Here is a 23595-nt window from a genome sequence, read left to right on the forward strand (position 1 = left end):
TGGACATTCATTTTTGGAGTGATTTTGGATATGTTTCTGGACCCCACTTGAAAATGACGCATAAGTGAGTTGAAACAGCTGATTTGTAGTGAAATACATGATTATGTTTTGATTTACAGCAATGCATAATTTAGACACTTTGGATAGATTTGGAGACACTGGATACACTGCTTACTTTTTGCTGCATAGATCTTTACTAGTTCTGCATATCCACCCTTAGATTTTACACACCTGTGGTGAAGGAGTTTTTTTTATCTGAGACGTGTGGTTTAATCAGTTTTATGCATGGGATTTCTCAGTATTTCATTGCAAACTAAAAAAAGAAAATTAATTATTGCTTTTTTGCCTAGACAATTGCATTTGTGAGACTTTATTTCTTCCAAAAATGAATATAAACGAATATAAACAAATCAAGAGGTACCCCCTAAATGGTAAAAGATTGGGCAATTTGGCATGTGTGTGCAAAGGGGTTAAGAGGCTGCAGGAAGTGCTTCCGGAAAAAGGGCACTGCTGGTTGACTGTCTTATCAATACCCATGAGATAGTCATTACATTTTTTTCTCCTGAAGCATTTCACACGGCCTCTGAAGCGTGATTGTTGACTACCACATCAGGTATAATTAAAGAGAAAAAGAAGAAAAGAAAGGTAATACACCATATGGTGGGAGAGACCGTTAATTGCATTCAGTAATTACCATTATGGTATATCGCCCAGGTCAACCTCGACTCTCGTTTTGCCCCTCTGCTGGTCATGTAGTGATTGTGGTTAGTAAGAGTGTTTCCAGCTGGATTACAAATCCTTCCATCGGGACACCATTTTGTTATTTTGCTATGTTATTTTTCCTGTATTATTTTTGAAGGGGACGGTCACTAAGTGGGATTTAAAATTTGGACACTTAAGCCGCGTTTCCACCAAAAAAGTAGTCCCAGGAACTACTTTTCAAGGAACTAAAAGTTTCCTTCAGCCCATTGTTGTCTGCGTTTCCACTGCGGTCTAAAGTCCCACAAAGATTAGGCAAATTAGCCCACTGACATATGAAAAAGCGACGTTGTCGTCGGTCCATCTGTCCTATGATTTCTTCTGTAACCCCATACTACCACCGAAGTAGCCTACATTATTTTCTAATAACCGGGACAGCCCGGAGGGGTTTATTCCACTTATATACAACGGGTTACCAACAATGACTATATATGGTTACTTTTGTATTTATTGATTTTTATCAATTTAATCACCTGGAATTGAAATATTCTTCTGCAGCCGTTTGGGCATATTTTACCGTTGTCAAGCAAAACTGTCTTTGGTAGTTGAACTTGGACCGTTGTTATGCAACAAATAGGATATAGTCAGATTGTAACTGTTTTATATATCCTCTCAAACACATTCATTATGTTTTTATGCGAACATTCACTTTCATGTCTTGACATCCGAGGCGACAGAATGCATTCACATTTCCAATATAACTGGCAACAACAGCAGAAAACATACACACGTTGTAAACAATTTTCTGTTTGATTACTTTCTCATCGTCAATTCCATATAGGCTAATCGCAAAATGACAAGAATAGAACGAAAACTCGGACTTGTGTGAAAATTTAAATTAGCAGTGGTACAGCCACCGTTTGCTTACCTTCAAAGTTACTGCTAGCCGAGCAGTGAAGTGTGCCCTCCAGATGCGAACCATGCACCATAAATTAGTCCATAGTCTTCCTGGTCTTTTTGTGGAATTGAAGAATGGCAGAGTAAAATTACGGCAGTCTGAAAAAGCTAAAGGGACGATTACTAGAATTAACCTGTTATTTTACCCTGACAAAAAGTGCGGAAGGTGATTTCCAGTTTGCTTTTACTGTATCACCAATGTGAATTACGCAGAACTACCGCATACCTCACATAACTGTATCAAACGTTTAGAGTCAATTACAACGGGCTAACAAAGAAAATCCGGAAGAAAATATTCAGCAACCGAATTAATCCGTTTGAATGTTTTGGTACGTAATATGCTGTCCCAGCACGAATGCTTAGCATTTTATAAAACGAATACTAAATCAAGAAAAGAACAGAAGACCACACGTTATAATTCCAAGACGTTGGCAAGCTATAACCAAAACTAGGCTACTGCGCCGCATAACATACAAGTTTGATTTGAAGTTATTATGAAAATAAATCGGTTTGCGGCTGCATATTTTTAAACATGGCGGTTGAAATAAAACACTGCAAGTAGTCGACCAATCAGAAATTTTCAGCACTTGCGCCCCACCCCAAAGGTTCCGGTACTTTTGTAAAGTACTACCCCCCGAGCAGGGACGTTTTTGGGGGTAAAATAAAGACCCCGGAACTTAATTTAGACCCTAGTTCCTGCGGTCGAAACGTGGCTTTAGTCTCAGTCTGCAGATTAAGTGTCCTGAAGTGCAGGGTTTGAAGCCACCCCATACCTGGCAAGCCTTTGAAGACTAGCCAGGCTTTGGCACTATTGGATAAGGGCCCAGAGTTACTCGTCTATCTTTAGTATCATTTTCATTGCCTATTCCCCACTCATTTCTCTTATCCTTTTTCCTCTTACAGTCTGACCTTGAACAGGACATAACATGTGGTTGGCAGATTTGAATATGGGTGGCAGGTTGTGTCATAAAAAGAGCCGACAGCCTGCGCTTCCACTCTAACTCCCATGCCTGTTCAAAGCTACATAAATGAATGCAATGGCTGAAAGAAATAATAGCACCTGGTTTGTCCTTCGTTGAAATTGCTAGTTTTAATGAGACCTAAGAGATGGAGGAGGATGGAAAACAGTTCAATAATATCATGATTTTGGGAAAAACTAAAATAATCCAGCAATTTTATAAGAGCTTCTAAAAGCACTTTAGAATTTATATTTGGATCAAGAGATGACGTGGAATTCAAAGATATACAGTGAGCTCCATAATGTTTGGGATAAAGACAATTATTTTCTTAATTTGGTTCTGTACTCCACAATTTCTGATTTGTTATCAAATAATTCACATGTGGTTAAAATACAGATTATCAGCTTTAATTAAAGGGATTTTTAAAACACATTTTAGTTTCACCATGTAGAAACTTTTTATTGGCCAAATGGGTAAAAGAGAGATTTCTCTGTCTATTTCAGTGTCTTGATTCTAGGCTCGATTGCCTTTGGAGTCTTTTGGAGCCTTTGTTTTTGGCAGTTGTCAATATGAGGATCAGAGTTATGTAAACAAAAGTCAAAGAAGCCATTTTGAGGCTGAATAATAAGAAAAAAAACAGGCAGAGACATAGGCCAAACCTTAAGGGGTTTGTTGGACTATTGGACTATTATTCACGGAAGACCACACAAACTGAACTACTGCGGCTACACTGCAAGATGCAAACCACTAGTTAACCACAGAAACAAGATGCTGACAATCATACCTGAAATGATCTACCTTTCTCTAAAAGTCCTTTAAAGAAAGTCTCCCCAGAGAATAATCCTTAATGCATTATAAATTACTGTATTGTCATTTCTGTTATTGTTGTATAACAGATAGCATGTGTGGTTATGTTACGTTATGTTACATGACAACAGGACCTTCTCAAGCTCTCAGGGACTGGACGGCTGGAGCCCAGTGGTGCAGCCAAATGGAGCATGGCGGCTAGGCTCATGAATGTCAACATTTTGTTGTGTGTGCTATAGTGGTACCAGGTGGCCAGTCTGTGCATAATAATGCAATATTATTATAATTATCTTTACAATTATTATATATAATGATTATAATAACCTGGGGCAGCATGGTGGTGCAGTGAGTAGCACTGTCATCTTACAGCAAGAAGGCTGTGGGCTCGATTCTCGGCTTTGGCCTTTCTGTGTGGAGTTTGCATGTTCTCCCCGTGTCCACGTGGGTTTCCTCTGAGTACTCCGGCTTCCTCCCACAGTCCAAAGACATGCAGTTAGGCTAAATTGCATTTTACTGCAGAGGCTTTTAAATATTGGTATTAGTGGTGGACTTATACTATGGATCAAAGGCTTTCTCTTTAATCGACCTCATAGAGTCTCTGTTAATGGCATCTTGTCAGAGCAGACCATGTTAAATACAGGTGCTCCCCAGGGTCTTGTAACCAATATTATTTTCTCTATATACTAATGAAATGCAAATTCAGGATTCTAACTTTCATTTATACAAATATGCTGATGACATGGCTTTGATTGGGCTACTGCAGGAGGGTGACACTGAGAGGGAAGTGTCATACTTTAATCATATTGGTGACTTGCTCAACTGGTGTGTAGGCAGTGCCCTGATCATTAACACAAACAAAACCAAGGAGCTGGTTATCAGCTGTCACAGTAGTCTGCTCCACCCAAGCCAACCAGTTTAAATGAATGGCCAGTCTGTAGAAATGGTAGAGAATTTAAAATATTTAGGCACTTTCTTGGATAACACATTGAGCTTCACAGCTAACACAGAATATATTTTTAAAAAGGCAATTCAACATTTGTATCTTTAAAGAAAGTTAAATAGTTTTGGTGTATGCAGGGACATTTTAGAGCTAGTATACAGAAGTCTCATTGAAAGTGTTCTGACCTTTGACATTTCAAATTGGTATGGCAACCTTGGGACCAAGAACAGGAGTAAACTATCAAGAATTGTAAGCATGGTCAGTAAAATTACAGGGAAGCCACAGACACAACTGTCTGAGATCTATGTGCTTCGGAACAGGTACAAAGCTCAGTAAATTTTGGCTGATCCTTCACATCCCCTTCATAATGAGTTTGGCTCCCCTCTGGGAGGCGCTATACAGTGCCCAGAGCCTCAAAAAACATATTTAAGTCTTTCATTCCACATGCCATTGCTTTGATAAATACTTAATATTTTGATCATAGCACTCTAATGTACTGGGAAGGTACTTGAAGCTCTGTTGTGTTGTGTTGTCTATGTACTGGGTTGTTTGTGGCCTGTGTTGTCTAAACCTATATTGTTAGTATTGTGTTGTTTGTAGCCTGTATTGTGTGACTGCTTGTTTTTATTGTAACTATGGTGAAGCCAAAGGCAAATTTCCACAAAAGTGGACAATAAAATATCTATCTGTCTGTCTGTCTGTCTGTCTGTCTATCTTTCTTTCTTTCTTTTTGTCTTTCTTTCTTTCTTTCTTACCCATAGGTATGTGTGAGTGAATGCTGTGTGTGCCCTGCGATAGATTGGCAGCCTGTCCAGCATGTGATTCTGCCTCTCAGGATGAGTGCGTATAGATAATGTATGAATGGATGAATAATAACCTGCTGTGCTTGGACCCCTACATAGATAATCAAACAGAAAAGATATGGCTATTAGAATCACAAATATAAATCACACATTCGCTTATGAATGTAGCCTTGAAACATCACATACACAAAATGGTGTGCTTTGTTGGTGGCGCTTGCCTCTGAGAACCTTTGTGGCGCAGGATCGAATCCGGCCTAAGTTTATGGCAAATCTCTACTTCTTTACTCACGTTTATTTGCTAACTGGTAATAGTCTTTCACTTTAAAACTATTGCTTTTGCAACTTCATAATCCTTGTGGGAACTCATTTATACGCCTGGAATCCATTCTCTATCATTTCACATGCAAATTACGGATGAGTATCGTTCATCTCCCACTGAGCACAAGAATGAATACAGATGGTATCTAAACATCTGAAGGGATAGAAATCTTCCACCGAACGTATAGACTGTATTATGACATACCATCGAGACGTTCAGTTAACCAGCTAGATTTGCTTGCAATGTAAATGTTTTATTACCAGCTAGGATATAGCCAGGCCATATGGAAGTCAAATCCGGTTGAATTGAGCTTTTATGCAATACAATACAATACAAATTTCCCTCAGGGGAAATTTGTTTTCACAGTTTCACAGAGGCAGTTTGTTCAGCACCTCGATAGCAGAGGGGACAAAGCTCTTTTTAAAACGGGCCTGTTTCCAGGTCAGAGACCTGTACCTGCGACCTGATGGAAGGAGTGAGAAGAGTGGGTTGAGGGGGTGTGTGGGGTTGTGCGCTATGGTGAGTGCTCTGCGTGTTAGGGCTCTGCTGTTGAGCTCTGAGAGGTTTTGGGTGCGAAGTCCAATGACTTTTGAGGCGTTATGTGTGATGCAGGTGAGTTTGTTCCTGTGTTTGTGGCAGTTAGCATGGTGAAGAAACAGGGTGAGCAGTAGAGTAAGATGGGCTGGATGATGCTTTTGTACAGTAGCGACAGAAGGTGAGGTGCAACAGAAAGTGCTCTTAGTTTCCGTATGGCAGAAAGTCTTTGCTGGCTGCATTTATGGATGTCAGTGGTGTGTTGATCAAAACTGAGTTTATTGTCCAGAGTGAGTCAGATATTTGAAGGAGTTAACCAGTTCAACAGTTTCATTTTTGATGCATCTGGGGTTGTGGACTGTATAGTGTGGACTGGGGTTTGTGTTGACCATTTCTTTTGTCTTGGCAATATTTATCTGAAGATAGTTCTCTGTGCACCACTGTGTGAAGTGGGATATGGAGTGCTGGTAGGCAGTAACTGAGTTATTATCATTGAGGAGTGCAAGTATGGCTGTGTCATCAGAGTATTTGAAGTATGTGGTGATGGGTGAGGGGCTGGTGCAGTCGTTGGTGTAGAGTGTGTACAGGAAGGGGCTCAGCACACAGCCCTGTGGGGCTCCAGTGTTGGTGATGATGGTGGAAGATCTTACTGTACAGACTCTGACGGCTTGTGGTCTGTTGGTGAGGAAGCTGTGAACCCAGTGGATGAGGAATGGAGAGACGTTGAGGTGGTGGAGTTTCCTGATCATCTGGTGGCGCTGGATGGTGTTGAAAACAAAACTGAAATTGATGAAAAGGATCCGGATGAAGTTGCATGGTACTTCCAGGTGCTGGAGGAGGGAGTGAAGGAGGCATGCCACAGCATCCTCAGTCCCTCATGTTATGTCAAAACATGTCAACCTAGATTTAAACTCCTTGGCCTCCTGTAGCTAGTGTTACCTGCAAATGCCGAGTTATTAATTCAAATGTAGGCCTGACATTAAAAGTATTGATGTCAAAATTGCACCAAGTTACATGAAACAATATTGGGTATCTTAACTCACACAAATTATGAACAAGGTGTATTCCATTGCAGTGCTACCCAATTCTTCCTAAATTGTTTCAAATAACTTGGCCAATATTGTTTCATGTAACTTGGCACAATTTTGATATAAATACTTTTAATGGCAGGCCTAGATTTGTATTAATGACTTATAGACAGTGCTTTATAGGCTATGTGTGAGTAACTTGCCATTTTTGTAAGAAACTTTGAGCAGGACCTGACTGGGAAGCCCATCTGCCATTGACTAGCGCCAAATAGTCGTGCAAGGCTGATTATATTATAAACAGGACTACACTATACATACCATTGCATCCCTGTTACATTAATGAACTCAAAATATGAAAAAAATGAAATAATTAAAATTCCCCTTTAATCTGTAAATCTGTATTTGTAAATTCAAATGTATTTGTTTTAGAGATTTCTGTTAGGAAATTAGAAGAATGCAGAAAAATTTAAAGTTCCTAAGTATAAATCACATTGTCGGTGACCACTAAGACACAAGAAAATTATATTTGAAAAGTTGTGTTAATTGAGTTTTCAATCTGATTGTCTCTTCTTTAGGCACAGATCCACTTGATTGGGAATATTGTCACATGGACTCTAGCCACTGTAGGCCTGGCAGTGTTTGCTTCTTTGTTCCTCTGGCATCTGCTAAGACAGCAAAGGAAGATAGAGGACATTCCTGAAGGTACAAAGTGTAACCATGAAACACAAATGTAATATTGATTAACGAAGGCTTGTTTTATTTTTAACTCTTAAGGGTTATAGCTGATGTAGCAAAAAATTAGCACACACTACCAAAATATTTTTGGTAATATACAGTGCCCTCCAAATGTATGGGAACGTTAGAGTAAAATTTGTTATTTCTGCTATATATTTAAGGCATTTGGATTTGAGATCAAAAGATGAATATCAGACAAAAGTTTTTCTGCATGGATTATTTATAAAAGTGCAGTGAATGTGAAGTCTTGGTTTTAGCCTTTGTTTTCATGTGTGGAAATTGCATTTGGAGTTAGCAAGCATACACCACCATGAAGACCAGAGGAATAACTATGGCTGAACAGATAATCAGTAAGCTGACAGGGCAAAAGAATTCATCAAGAAGGATAGCACAGAAACTGGGTTTATCAAATACAGCAGCTTCCAAAGTCTTGAAAAAGAAAGAACCTATAGGTGGACTCAGAAATAAACACTATACGGTCGGCTAAGGAAGGCATCTACAGTTAATGACAGACAAATCCAAAGAGCTGTGAAGAAAAACCGTAAAACAACGGTCAGTGGCATCACCAGCAGTCTCCAGAGGGCAGGGGTGAAAATATTATAAGCCACTGTATGCAGAAGACTTCAAGAGTAGAATTATGAAGGCTGTACAAGATTCAAACCTCTCATTAGCAGCAAGAATAACATTTGCCACAAAATACTGTGTTTTATGGACAGAAAAGCCCAAAATAAACCTTTACAAAAGCAATGGAAAGCCGAGAATGTGGAGAAAGAAAAGACTGGCCCATGATCCAAAGCATGCCACCTCATCTGTTAAGTATGGAGGAGGTAGTGTCATGGCTAGGGTATGTATGGCTGCATCTGGAACAGGCTCACTCGTCTTTATTTATGTAATGGAGGATGGCAGCAGTAGGATTAATTTGGAAGTGCACAGATAGATTTTGTCCAGCTATGTACAAAGAAATTCCTTACACCTCAGTGGCCAGCGCTCTATTTTGCACCAAGACACTGTTCCCAAACACACTGCCTATGTAACCAAAGTATTCATCAGTGGGGAAAAAGTGGAACATTTTGGACCGGCCAAGTCAGTCATCTGATTTAAATCCAATTGAGTATACATTTCATTTGCTGAAGAGGAGATTGATGACACAGAACCCTTCCCCCCCCTTCCCCACACCCCGGCATTTCCAGAAGATACCAAAGGATTGGTGATGTCAATAGGTCATAGACTTCATGCAGTTATTGCATTTAAGGACTATGCAACCAAATTTGACTTTATTAATTTGATTTATTTTTAAGTTAATTCGGTACCTTAAATGTTACACCACTGAAAATGGGGGGACACAACAAAAAAAAACAGCTGTTTATTTAAAATGGTAAACACGCATGATTGTCTGAACTTTTGTCACATATTCATATTTTGATCTCAAAACGCCTTAATTATATAGTAAAAATAACTAATTTCACTTAATCGTTACCATATGTTTGGAGGATGCTGTATTTATGTCTTTGGTGGTGTATTAGGTTAATTGCAATACAATTTAATAATTTTATTTACTGTAATATAATGGTATGGTGCACTGTATTGACATTCCTGCTCAATAATGGTATCATGCCCCATTTGTTGATGACATGCTACACTGTAAGAAACTAGGGTTGTATCCAAACCCTGGTATCCTATTAGGAAATGCACAGACGTGTTGTATACAAGTTTTACTTGAGCAATGATGTTTTTATCATGTTCTCTTTTTTAAATGAAATATACTTTATTAAAGGCAGCACTCAGAAGGGACTATTATTTTATAGCTTTAATAGTGAGTATCATAAAATATTAATTTTCTCAATAAATTATTTTGAGACTTTTTTTTCTTTGATTATGTTTTATGAACTGTGCTAAAACAGTGAGGGTTGTGAAGTTAGAGACTTTACTTCCTCTTTCGTAAAATCTTATCTCCAACCTAGGTACCACAATAATATCAAGCTGACCCCTTGCTGTTTCTTGGATTTTTATGTCTTAATGAATATGACAGGTTTGAATGAATTGTGTATGCTTTTAAAATGGTGCTAAAAAGTGTTTGATTTAATCAAGCCTGAAGTTTCTGCTTTTACAGGCTACAGTTACAGTAACCACTTCATGCAACTTCTGAATTCTGAATTCTAACAACCGATCATATCAGGCCAGATTTGATTTGCATCCACATTTGACAGTTCAAGCTCTATGATCATATTGCAGTTTGGGTTTCATGATCCCTGGCAATATTTAAACATTAAATACTGTAAAGAAACAACATTGCTGAAAAATGATGTTTCGTGGTGGATGGTTGAAAATTGTTTTCATGTCATCCCATCCCCATACAAGAAAACATTCCATAATGTAGAGTACAGAAATACATGCAAGAGTTAATTATTACACATTTAGGTGTTGTAGCGCATTGTGTGACAATGTTTTTGCAGAACAGGATGGTGCCAGCCTTCATCGCCACATGAACATTAAAGGTTTATTAACCTACTCCCTTTCTATCTCTCCCCTCACTGCTCATCTTCCTCTCCCCTTCTGTCTCTAACTCTCTCTCCCCCCTCTTTGGTTTTTCCACAAACACAGCAAGATGGAGGCAGTTGACTCAAGTGGGTGTGGTATGTGGTGGGGGTTGGGCAGTCAATTACCTGCCCTTCTTCATAATGGAGAAGACTCTCTTTCTATACCACTACTTACCAGCACTCATCTTCAAGATTCTGCTGCTCTCTGCTGTCTTAGAACATCTGCATGCACACATCTTAAGGTAAGAGCTGTTTGAGAGAAGTGTTATCTCAGCACAACCTGAAAATAAAAATTTAATATTTGTCATTTTTGTTGATAAATTTAGAGTATTTATATTCCAAAGTGATTTGATAGTTATCTGATAATGCCAATGTCTCATTGAATATATTCTTGAAGGTTTTTATGTTTAGTTCTCTGTCTTTTGCTCGTCTTTGTCCCACATTTGTCTCTCTCTCTGCTACTTCCTCCATTCCTTCTTCTCATTTGTGTCTCCCTCATCTTCCAAATAATTCAAGATATCCCTCTCACCGTTGTGCCCTTGATGGAATATTGATGGCAGGACTTTTCTCAATATACCTCTCCTACCGAGCCCTGAGCCCCCTCACCTATGGACAGCCAGAGTTAAGTTCTGAAGACCTGGCCTCACTGCACTGGAAAGACACTTGGGACATCCTGCTGCGCAAACACTGACTCTGCCTCTCAGAACGGAGAGAACACTGGAAACTTTGAGTCTGAAGCTTAGCCATTGATTCACACGTTAATTTGGACAACTGTGGTTTCTGAAAAAAAAAAAGATTTACTGTGTATTCATGCAAATGCCTATTTATGACTACAAATTAAATGGTAGTTTATCAAGTCTCTTCCTTAAACAAAAATAGATATCGTCAGCTATTTTGTTTTCCTGGGTAATGCATTCTTATTTTTCTAACATAATGGAAACAAAGATACATATTGGGATGGCAGGTATGCCATCCCGCCAAGTTACATCTTAGCGGGGCAGCATGCCCTATACCTATAAAGCAAAGAGAGTTTGCCACTTTTCTGGTTTTCCTACAGAAATAACCAAAATGATCACAAACTCTCAGCCCTTAAAAACATTAATTTCTGTACCTTATCACCCCATTTCAAGAGACAGAATTCACAAACAACTTCACATATCCACACAATAAAGCCCCAAACTTATAACCAAACTAGAAGAGTGCACTAAGTAGAGTGTAGATCTCCGCCAGGCGTGTTAGCTTTGTTGATGCAACCAGACAAATACAATATTACAAGTTTTTACCATGTGCCACTGAAAATCCCAAAAACGGTGATTCAGTGAAGTAACGCTAAAGGTGGTGACATGTTAGCTAGTTTCAATCATATCAGCCACGACGTTTTAGACAGAGCTAACGTTGACGTTATAGTCTGCCACTTTCGTTTCAAATCTGGTCAGGAACAATCTGGACTGGAGCAATTCCAAAAGACCAGCAATGTAAAATATCAATTTCAATGTGAAAATGGCAACAAAATAATTGCCACAGATTCAAACATTAACGTACCCCATTAGTTGGCGGATTATTTTGTTGGCATTTTAATGTTGAAATTGACATTTTACATCGCTGGTCTTTCATTCCAAATGGAAGCAGTTGTTGATCACTTGCGGCCCCTACCAGCCGGTTAGGAGGAGTGAGGAGTTAGCACACAATGTATTTCAATGGACGATGATGGAAATTAATTTAAATAAAATACTTGTCATTGACCGATTTGCAAAATATTTGAGAATTCAGGTCCTTGGCCTGCTGTCAGCATGCACAACCAGTATTAGGCTGATCGGCCCAGTAGTATGCGAGATTAGCTGCGTAGAGATGCACACACACACGACCAAACACATAATCTCTCGCCTGGCGGAGATAACAATATGTCTCCCCATTGGACATTTACCTACACCAGCCAATCAAAATGTCACATACACACGCGAAATGGACTTATGGATATATTTTTCCCCAAGATAATTTTGAGTCAAGACAGCAAGTAAGTTTGTGGCTCAGTGGAAATGTTGTGGTCTATGGACCGCTGAGCCAGAGGATCCAGTCCCACCTGGAACTCAGGCAAATTTGTCATTTCTTATAAATGCTTATTTACTCACTAATAGTTCTCTATTAGTTTTCAACTAATGCTTTTGCACCAAATGTACCCCATCTTTTACCGAAGGTATAGACCGTATTATGACATACCATCTACACCAGGGGTAGGGAAACTCCGGCCCCCGGGCCATATACGGCCCTCCAGTCAATATCACACGGCCTGCTGGATATTTCCAAGATTAGATATAGCCAGTATATTTTTCCTGTTTTGAAAAAAAAAGAGAAGAAAAATTGGTTATAACAAGGGGTTAAATTAGAATTTGGAAGGTGGTGCAACTCTTGACCGTGACCGGGGAAGGAGGGCCGGGGTAGAGTGAATTGTCAGTAGATAGGTCAGAGTGACGGCATCGCGCTTTGGAGACTTTATACAACCCCAATTCCAAAAAAGTTGGGACGGTAAATGAAATGCAAATAAAAACAGAAAGCAGTAATTTGTAAATTTACTTTGACTTGTATTCAAACAAAAACAGTATAAAGACAAGGTATTTCATGTTTTACCTAATCAACTTCATTGTTTTTTGAAGATATACATTTATTATAAGATTTATGCCTGCAACATATTCCAAAAAAGTTGGGACAGTTTAGGACTAGTAACAATGTGACAAGTTGAAATAACAAGGTGATGTGAAACAGGTTATTTTAAACATGTGAGGCAATCGTGTTATAGTATATAAGGAGCCTTCAAGAAAGGCCTAGTCCATGCCCCTATAAAGAAATTCAGGATTTCTCGAAGGGACAACCCATGGTTCACGAAGGAACTATCTATCTGATCAGGGAAAGGAACGCCTCTTGGGCCAAGGCTAGTTCCACTAACTCCCCTGCTGACTGGACTGCCTTTAGAGCTCTAAGAAATAAATGCACATCTGGACTACGATATCCAAGTCAGAATATTATTTAAAATCTATTTTGGAAAATCTCAACAATCCCACTAAGTTTTGGAAACAGATAAAGTCATTGCCATGTTACAATTCCACTTCAGGCCTCCCTGAACGCATTTTAGTTGACTCAACAACTACTGCCCTATTTCCAAACTTCCTACCCTTGCCAATATTTTAGAATCTCAAGTAAACTCTCAATTGAAACAATTCTTGGCTGACAACAATACTTTAATTGAAAATCAGTCTGGCTTTAGATCAGGTCATAGTACCATAACAGCAGCTATGTTGCTAACAAATGATATTATCAATGCCTTGGACAGAAAGCAGTTTGTTGATCTGTCCAAGGCATTTGATTCTGTTGACCATGAGCTCCTGTTAGGCAGACTCAGTGATGTCCGTATGTGTGACATGGCTATAGAGTGGTTCAGGAACTACCTTGCAGATAGAACCCAGTGTGCATATACAGATGATCACAAATCAAGCTTTATGGAGATCACTAAGGAAGTCTGCCAAGGTTCAATTTTACCTCCTGTCTTTTTTTGTCTTATTTTTATAAATAACATTGGGAATGACATGCTTACAGCTAAAGTGCATCTTTATGCAGATGACACAATAGTCTACTCAGTTGCCTCTTCTCTGAGTCAGGCTGTTAGTGAGCTCCAGACTGCCTTTCAACAGCTGTAGGCCTCATTGTATGGGCTAAAGCTGGTTCTTAATCCTGAGAAAACCAAATTCATGATCTTTTCCAGAGCTCACTCCCAGATCTCAGATAATGTTGGCATTCATACCTTAGGAGGGGACTCAATTGAAAGAGTATCATCTTACAAGTACTTGGGTATTTGGGTGGATGACAGGCTTTCTTTTAGAGTGCATATTGAGAACCTAGAGATGAAACTGAAGGTTAGGCTGGGTTTTTATTATCGAAATAGGGACTGCTTTAATTTAGCAGTTAGGAAAACACTTGTACAGGCTACGTTCTTAAGTGTTCTAGACTATGTGGACATTATTTACATGCCTGCTGCCTCCTCTGCATTTCGCTGTCTAGACTCTGTGTACCACAGTTCTCTACATTTTATATCCAACTCGTTGTTTTGTACACATCACTGTGTACTTTATGATTTGGTTTCCTGGTCTTCATTAAGCCTAAGGAGACTGCAGCATTGGTATATTTTTATTTACAAAGCCATACTGGGTAAACTCCCTTTATATCTGTGTAATCTCCTATCACTCACCACCAGCTGTTATCATTTTTGCTCCACTAGATGGCTGCTCTACCAGTTACCCAGGATTTGCTCGGAACTTGGTGGAACAGCTTTCTCCTATTCTGCGCCCTGGTCATGGAATAACTTTCAGAACACACTGCAGCTTAATGATTTTGTCTCTCTGGTAGAGTTCAAAGCTCTGGTAAAAAACTGTGTAACTGAAGAGTGCAATTGTTATTCATAAGATGGATTTTGTATTATGTATCTGTTGTCCTTTGTCTTTTTTACATGCTCTGTTTTGTAATTTTTGTAACTTTGTAATGGTGTGCTATCTTGGCCAGGTCTCCCTTGAAAAGAGATTTTAATCTCAAGGGATTTCCTAGTTAAATAAATAAATAAATAAAAACCACATTCTGCCCGGATTACAAGTGCATGGCTGCGTAAACTGAGAGTGCGGGTGCTAGATTGGCCTGCCTGCAGTTCTGAACCTGTCTCCAATTGAGAATGTGTGGTGCATTATGAAGCGCAAAATACAGCAACAAAGGCCCCATACAATTGAGCAGCTGAAGACCTGCATAATGGAAGAATGGGGGAAAGTCCCGCTTGCTAAACTTAACCAACTGGTATCTTCAGTGCCCAAACGCTTAATAAGTGTAAATTAAAAGAAATGGTGATGTTACACAGTGGTAAACACTCGACTGTCCCAACTTTTTTGGAGCGTGTTTCAGGCATACATTTCATAATATATCTTCAAAAAAGAATGAAGTTGATTAGGTAAAACATAAAACACCTTGTCTTTATACTGTTTTTGTTTGAATACAAGTCAAAGTAAATTTACAAACTACTGCTTTCTGTTTTTATTTGCATTTCATTTACCGTCCCAACTTTTTTGCAGTTGGGGTTGTAAATGAAATTACTCCAACGCCGTAAATGTTGTATCCTCCTCCTTCCATGACTTTCCTAAATATTTGCGCTTAAACTAACTGTTTTTAAAATGAGGAAAAATCGACATAGTCAAGAAATACAGGCAGTTTGAGCCATTTTATTCCTGACTATGAACAACAGGTGCTTTTACTCAGGTGTGAAAGTGTTCAGCATCTACTCCAGCACGCCGTTCAGCAACTGAATAACCAGCCATTTGATACGAGTTTCTAAATAAAGCATTATCATAACTTACTTCGCACACATAACGCAAAATTCATTCACTGCAATTCACTGCCACCGACATATTTTCAGGTTTTCACTGGAACTGAGACTTTGAATAAGAAATAGTCTTTCTTCATAAAGAAAGGAGGGAGTGACTTTTTAACAGTATTGCACTTTGTATTTCTTCAACTACCATTCTATTTCCATTTTGTGTTTTGTCATGCACATTCTAGCTCTTTTCTTAGTGTTTCTGTTATATGCCTCGATACATTTTTCCCCCATCGCCTATATAATAAAACTGCCATAATTTATAAATACAAGCGCTGATTTTTTTCCCCCAGCTTTTTACCTCATCTGAAAAGGAAAAAGCTGTCCATATCAGCTTTAGAAATTGATTGAGTTGTGTCCCTTATTTCAAGAACATTGTTTTGCTACATATGATTTCATAATCTTTATAAAATTAGGTCGTTAGCTAGTGCATAAATCAATGCTGTAATGCTGGATATGTCTGACACCAGTGCCAGCTTGTGCAGGAGCTTATCTTTACGAAATAAAACTTGGAGAAATTTGAGCTGAACTGAGGTTTTGGCACAACTGCATTGCGATCCATAAAGACAGTACACCGGCACTGTCTCACAAGGGTTTAGTCAAGCGTTTTTCTTGTGGCCTAAAAGGGAGCTGGACAGTGTCACAGCGGCAAGTCACGTGTAATGATCGCTGAAAGATTTTAATGGATGATGAAACCATCCATCATCTATTCCCACTTATCCTGAGCAGGGTCGCGGGGGGTGCTGGAGCCTTGGGCGAGAGGCAGGAATACACCCTGGACAGGCCGCCAATCTATCGCAGGGCACACACACCATTCACTCACACACTCATATCTAAGGTCAAATTGGAGTCTCCAATTAACCTACCTGCAAGTGGAGTACCCGGAGGAAACCCACACAGACACGGGGAGAACATGCAAACTCCACACACAAAAGTCCCAAGCCGAGATTCGTACCTACGTCCTTCTTGCTGTGAGGCGACAGTGCTACCCACTGCACCACCATGCCATAAAATGCGAAGGAATGCGCTCGTTTGTCAGAGAAATTTAGTGAAAGATTTTCGATTTAATGTCAGTGTTGCTGATGCGCCTCAGTCCAAAGGGCCAGACACAGCAACATGGATCTGCTAGATTTCTACAAGCAAAACATAAGTGTTGTCGAATTTCCAAATTTGAGGAAACGTGCTTAAGATGGCACCACTGTTCGGAACCACATACCGCTGTGAACAGTTCTTCTCCAAGCTCTCACTTTCCAAGGACAGACTTCGTTCCAGACTGACAGACATCAACTTGGAGAGCCAGATCCGTGTGGCAACAACATCAGTGCCACCATACTTTCAACAACTGGTTGAGGCAAAGTGTAGTCAGCCATCACATTGAAACTAAGGTTTGTTCAGTTTTACATCAAGTTTATATCTGAACCTTCAGTCAGCATAACATGGAAAAAAGTGTCTGTAATAAACATGAGTGTTCATGAAAGTCTATGGCCCTCTGTCGTATATACAAACATTAACATGGCCCCAGAGGAAAAAGGCTCCCCACCCCTGATCTACACGTTCAGTTAACTGGCTACATTTCCTTTCAGTGCGAAAGTTTTGTAGCCGGCTACAGTATAGCCAGGCCATATGGAAGAAAATTCACACCTCAGACAGCTACTTTGTCGGTGGCTGGGAAGCACAAGGTCAGATGATCGAATCCTGCCTAGCCCTCAGGCAAGTTGTTTCCTACAATAACATTTTCTTACATGTACATTTGCTAACAAATAATTGCCTACTCCTTAGGTAAACTAATAGGTAAACTATTGCTTTTGCACTTATAAGAATATCAGAATCTTCAATGCACGTGTTTAGCAAAAGTCACACAAGGGTAGCCATATGCATTTCATGACGGCACACTTAATGATTTTATTAAAAAGTTCACCGTGGCATTTTTCTACTAACTATACTTCTTTACTTGGCTACCGTAGTAAACGTTCATATCAGCAAAAGCCAAGGTTTCTACATTCATGTCACCTCGCCCTGTTCTCTATCTACCGTCATACTAACAATTAGTACGTCTGAGGATTTAGTGTCTACAACACCCCATTAAAAACATTCCATTAAAAAACATGACTCATTCATAATTATAACTACTAGTAGTCTACGTGAAAAAAGTAAATTTGTACAACAGTTTTCCTACGCAATTTCACGCATCCTTTCAAAACCAATATACATGATTACTTCCTCATACTGTCTGTTTTATATACCAATCAATAAGGAAACTCATCTCGCTCATGGTCAGTATATTTTCTTTGCACTATAGTCTGTGCTCATGTCAAACTTCACCTAAATGCCCATTCTGCTGAAAACATATTGTTTCAACTACTCAATTTCATCATTTGTTGTCATTTCTCTCGTACTACTGTTATTTTCTGATATGCAAATATTGCTGAACAAATATTACTAGTTCTCCTTCTTGAATTGTCACGTAAGGTCAGTGATCTAGCTAAAGAAAACAGCAAAGAGGAGTCCTACCTACAGATAAGCATAACAAAATACCTTATAAACACAAAAAGTGGATCTCAGATGAAATAACAGAAAACGGAGCAGGGCAGAAGGGGACACAAGTTGCGACCTTGGGAGCTCGAATGAGCTTGCTGATAATTTCGTCAATGAAGGTTCGTTGGATGGCCGTCAAATCGGTGAGTACATACACTGGGGTGATTTCTATTGTGTTTCTGATGGTGCCAGCCTCTTATACTTAGGCCACTGCACCCTTTGTCACAGCCATTGTTTTACATATATAGCAAAGCGAATGTTCTAAATGGTACACGTTGATCAGACTGTACAAATTCACACTAGGATAGCCATAATCCACAACCGTTTTTTAACCCCTTAGCGCACAAGCCAAATATGGCCAATACCCTATTTAAAGCTTTACAATTCCAGATGTGAACACCACAGAGGCTTGAAAAATGGCTTAAATGAAGCAAGAAATTTATACCATTTACAATACTAACTTAGATTAGTTTATATTCAAACTTTTGGAAGAAATAAAGTGCCACAAATGCAATTGTCTAGGCAAAAAATAAAAAATGAATTTTCTCTTTTTTAGTTTGTAATGAAATACTGAGAGATTGCATATATACAGCAGGTTAAACTATACATGTTGTGGACCAAAACTTGTTGACCACAAGTTCATAAAATCTAAGGGTGGATAGGTAGAACTACTAAAGATCTATGAAGCAAAACCTAAGAAGTGTACCCAGCATCTCCAAATCTATCCAAAATGTCCAAATTATGCATTGCTGTAAATCACAACATATTCACATATTTCACTACAAATCAACTGTTCTGACTCAAGAAACTCACTGTTGCGTCATTTCCACGTGATAATTACAAGCTTTCCATCAGTACAGTGCTCTAAAATATCTAGGGGTCCAGAAACATATCCAAAATCTCCAAAAATGAATAAAATGCTTTTTGTCCATTATGAAGCATATAAATTAGCCCCTTGTGAAAGTTTAAGATGAAACATTGATATCAGATTAATAAATAATGCTAAAATATTGTCACACAATGCATACAGTACCTAAATGTGTCATAATGAACTCTCAGATGTATTTCTGTACTCTACAGTATGTAATGTTTTCTTGTATGGGGATGGGACAGCATGAAAACAACATTCAACCGTCCACCATGTATTGGCAATGTTCCAACTTTCACGTCATATCTGGTGTATGAAACACAAAACTGCTAAGCTACTAACGAACGCTTACATTACAGTGTGATATATCCTTATTATAAAATACCACTAACCTATTTAAAGACACTCAATTTCAAAAATAACGTATATAATCAAAATATTTTGAGCAGTAATACTAACATAGTAATTACATATTATTATTAGTGGGTTGCCTTAGGCAATCACACTACTATTATCTCACATATTATTCGTGTGGTTGCCTTAGGCAATCACACTACTATTATCTCACATATCATTATTATTAGTGTGGTTGTCTTAGGCAAACACACTATTATTATTGCACATATTATTTATTATTAGTGTGGTTGCCTTAGGCAAACACACTATTATTATCCCACATATTTATTATTAGTGTGGTTGCCTTAGGCAATCACACTACTATTATCTCACATATTATTAGTGTGGTTGCCTTAGGCAATCACACTACTATTACTCTACGTTCTCACCAGCCACAAGAAAGGATATAGCTGAATGCGGAAGTGAACGCGATAAAACTGTATTCCAAATGAAAAATTACTAATGAAGACGCTGTCAGCTAGGTATATTAACAAACATATGGCTTAGGAATACCCAGAAGTCCTCAATAATAATAGTATTTCACAAGATACTACGCAAATTCTTTGACAACGTTTCGTCAGGTCCAGCGTCTTTGAATGCTAATGCTAACAAAGACTGCATGCATTGAATGCGACGATAAAAAAACTTTCGGTTGACCTAAAAAAACGATATTCCAAAACCAAAATTAGACGTGCTGTTATACCTGGTTAGAAAGCTTATGCTCTCACCTACTGAATAAACAAATTCTCAAACAAGCCAGACTGTACTAAAAAGTGCAACAATGCCGTCAACAACACGTATGCAGCAGCTTCTGGTCCGGTCTTACTTCAGAAAACGATGTGGGCTTGTAATACCACACATGTTGCTTTGGGTGTTGTCGAACTTTCTAGTACAATCTGGATTGATCTACACATCATCGATTTAATAGGTGACAGAATAAGCTTTCTAACAATGTATAATATGTCAAATTTTACTTTTGTAATACCGTTTTATTTTCCAGCGTGTTGGAAACTTTGGTCTCTTTATAACTGCATTACGCATTCAGCCAGTGAAAGCAACGCTTTCTCACCCCAACGCATTTGCTACAGTACACAACTCCGCTTGCTTGTTGATGCCCCCCTCGTTATAACAGAAGTTACTAGTACTGGCTACCAGCCAATGCTTATTCACAGAAGCTGTATGCAACTATTTTAACACATATTTCTCGCCTCAGTTTCTTTCTTAGAAATTTGGGTCGGCTAACACGTAATAGGCTATCCTCTGTCTATGAGTTGGTATCTAAGGTAACAGATTAAACTCTGAATTGCAGCCCAGTTAAATGTTTTTAGTTGAATGGTACAAATGAGCTGAAATTAACGTAAAACCATAAAACAATCAAATTAATCTCCCTAGCCCTGTCTTGCTTTTTAAAATGGTGCGGTCACGCAGTGTAGATATAGGGTTTTTCCAAGACCCTCTGAAGTGGCCAGCTAGCTTTATGATTCGCCGTCACTGGTCACAACATACCGTGAGTAAAACACTGAACTCAAGTATTGATGAAGGGATAATTTAGCTCTGAGTATATGTGTGTTGCAAATCAAGTCGTTGCCGTGATGTTATAGCATACCATACTCTGTCTCTGCTTATACTACAGAAACTGTTCACTCCGTTCAGCACAAAGTCGACTTTGCATTGGCGGCAACCACACTTCACAATTTATGCAGGAATTGTCTAGTTAGTGTGGTTGCCTTAGGCAAGCACACTACTATTATTGCACATATTATTATTAGTGTGGTTGCCTTAGGCAAGCACACTACTATTAGTGCACATATTATTATTATTATTAGTGTCGTTGCCTTAGGGCAACTACACTATTATTATTGCACATATTTATTAGTGTGGTTGCCTTAGGGCAACTACACTATTATTATTGCACATATTCTTTATTATTAGTGTGGTTGCCTTAGGGCAACTACACTATTATTATTGCACATATTCTTTATTAGTGTGGTTGCCTTAGGGCAACTACACTATTATTATTGCACATATTATTATTATTAGTGTGGTTGCCTTAGGGCAACTACACTATTATTATTGCACATATTATTATTAGTGTGGTTGCCTTAGGGCAACTACACTATTATTATTGCACATATTATTATTATTATTCATATATTTTATTCTTTCCACCCATTTTTTGGACCGCTACTCCTCCCAGAGTTTTCACACCACATACACGTGCCATATGTCAAAATGACCGGCTTCTTTGGGAATCGTGTGCTATTACTTTGTGGAAAGTTTCGCTGCACGGTTTTTGAGAAATATTAATTTTTATGCCCAATTTTTCCCCATAGAGATGAATGGAGAAGGTGACGTCATTCATATGCGAACGGTGAAGTTACAGCATTGGTCGGCTTTGCACACGTGATGCAGTCAGCTTTACGGTCTCAGCAGGCAGGATAGGAAATAGCTGATTGCGGAAGTGAATGAACGATATTCAAAATGAAAAATTACAAATGAAAACGCTGTCAGCTAGGTATATCAACAAACATATGGCTTAGGCATACCCAGAAGTCCTCAATAATAATAGTATTTCACGAGACATTACGCTAATTCGTTGACGACGTTTCGTCACATGCAGCGTCTTAGAATGCTAGTGCTAACAAACAGTGAACGGCTTTAATGCGATAATGAGAGCACTTTCGGTTGACCTAAAAAAACGATATTAAAAAAACAAAAATAGACGTGCTGTTATACCTGGTTAGAAAGCTTATGCTCTCAGCTACTGAATAAACGAATTTTCAAACAAGCCAGACTTTGCGTATTTGCATGCTATTGCTAACAAAGAGCGAATACATTCTATGACATGATGACATAGCTTTCGGTTGACCTAAAAAAACGATATTAAAAAAACAAAAATAGACGTGCTGTTATACCTGGTTAGAAAGCTTATGCTCTCAGCTACTGAATAAACGAATTTTCAAACAAGCCAGACTTTGCGTATTTGCATGCTAGTGCTAACAAAGAGCGAATACGTTCTATGACATGATGACATAGCTTTCGGTTGACCTAAAAAAACGATATTAAAAAAACAAAAATAGACGTGCTGTTATACCTGGTTAGAAAGCTTATGCTCTCAGCTACTGAATCAACTAATTTTCAAACAAGCCAGACTTTGCGTATTTGCATGCTACAGTGCTAACAAAGAGCGAATACGTTCTATGACATGATGACATAGCTTTCGGTTGACCTAAAAAAACGATATTAAAAAAACAAAAATAGACGTGCTGTTATACCTGGTTAGAAAGCTTATGCTCTCAGCTACTGAATAAACGAATTTTCGAACAAGCCAGACTTTACTAAAAAGTACAACAACGCCGTCAACAGCACGTGTGCAGCAGCTTCAGGTCCGGTCTAACTCCAGAAATTTGGGTCGGCTAACACGTAGTAGGCTATCCTGTGTCTATGAGTTCGTATCTAAGGTAACAGATTAAACTCTGAATTGCAGCACAGTTAAATGTTTTTATTTGAATGGTAAAAATGAGCTGAAATTAACGTAAAACCATGAATCAATCACATTAATCTCCCTAGCCCTGTCTTGCTTTTTAAAATGGAGCGGTTGTGCAGTGCAGATATAACGTTTTTCCAAGACCCTCTGAAGTGGCCAGCTAGCTTTATGATTCGCCGTCACTCGTCACAGCATACCGTGAGTAAATCGCTGATCTCAAGTATTGATGAAGGGTTAATTTAGCTCTGAATACGTGTGTTGCAAATGAACTCGTTGCCGTGATGTTATATCATGTATACCATACTGTGTCTCTGCTCATGCTACAGAAACTGTTCGCTCCGTTCAGCACAAAGTTGACTTTGCGTTGGCGGCAACCACACATCACAATTTCTGCAGGAATTGTCTAGTTATTTGTGGTGTGGGGATGGCTGGTTTAAGCAGCCACACCTGCCCTGGGTCAAGCTAATTAGACCTGGCCAGTTGGATAATTGGTTAATAATTAGATAATTGGCCAGGCTAATTGGACCCAGGAACAGGAGTGGCTGCACCTGTGCGTAGTGAGGTAATCACTGCGCACAGGTTAAATCTGC

The 23595-nt window shown here is 38.9% G+C and overlaps 1 protein-coding gene across 5 annotated transcripts in view; it reads left to right on the forward strand.

Annotated features, from left to right (window-relative positions):
• Window positions 1–12051, forward strand: part of pomt1 (protein-O-mannosyltransferase 1) — a 235961-nt gene extending 223910 nt beyond the window's left edge. For all 5 annotated transcript variants that reach the window (XM_064297590.1, XM_064297586.1, XM_064297587.1 and 2 more), the window contains 3 exons: window positions 7622–7748; window positions 10383–10560; window positions 10835–12051. In XM_064297590.1, coding sequence (XP_064153660.1) covers window positions 7622–7748; window positions 10383–10560; window positions 10835–11009 — 480 coding nt within the window. In that variant the 3' untranslated portion in view covers window positions 11010–12051. The remainder of the gene's footprint in view (window positions 1–7621; window positions 7749–10382; window positions 10561–10834) is intronic.
• The last annotated feature ends 11544 nt before the right edge of the window (window positions 12052–23595 follow it).

The sequence above is a fragment of the Anguilla rostrata genome, chromosome 10 (genome assembly GCF_018555375.3).
Source record: "Anguilla rostrata isolate EN2019 chromosome 10, ASM1855537v3, whole genome shotgun sequence".
NCBI classification, from domain to species: Eukaryota; Metazoa; Chordata; class Actinopteri; order Anguilliformes; family Anguillidae; genus Anguilla; species Anguilla rostrata.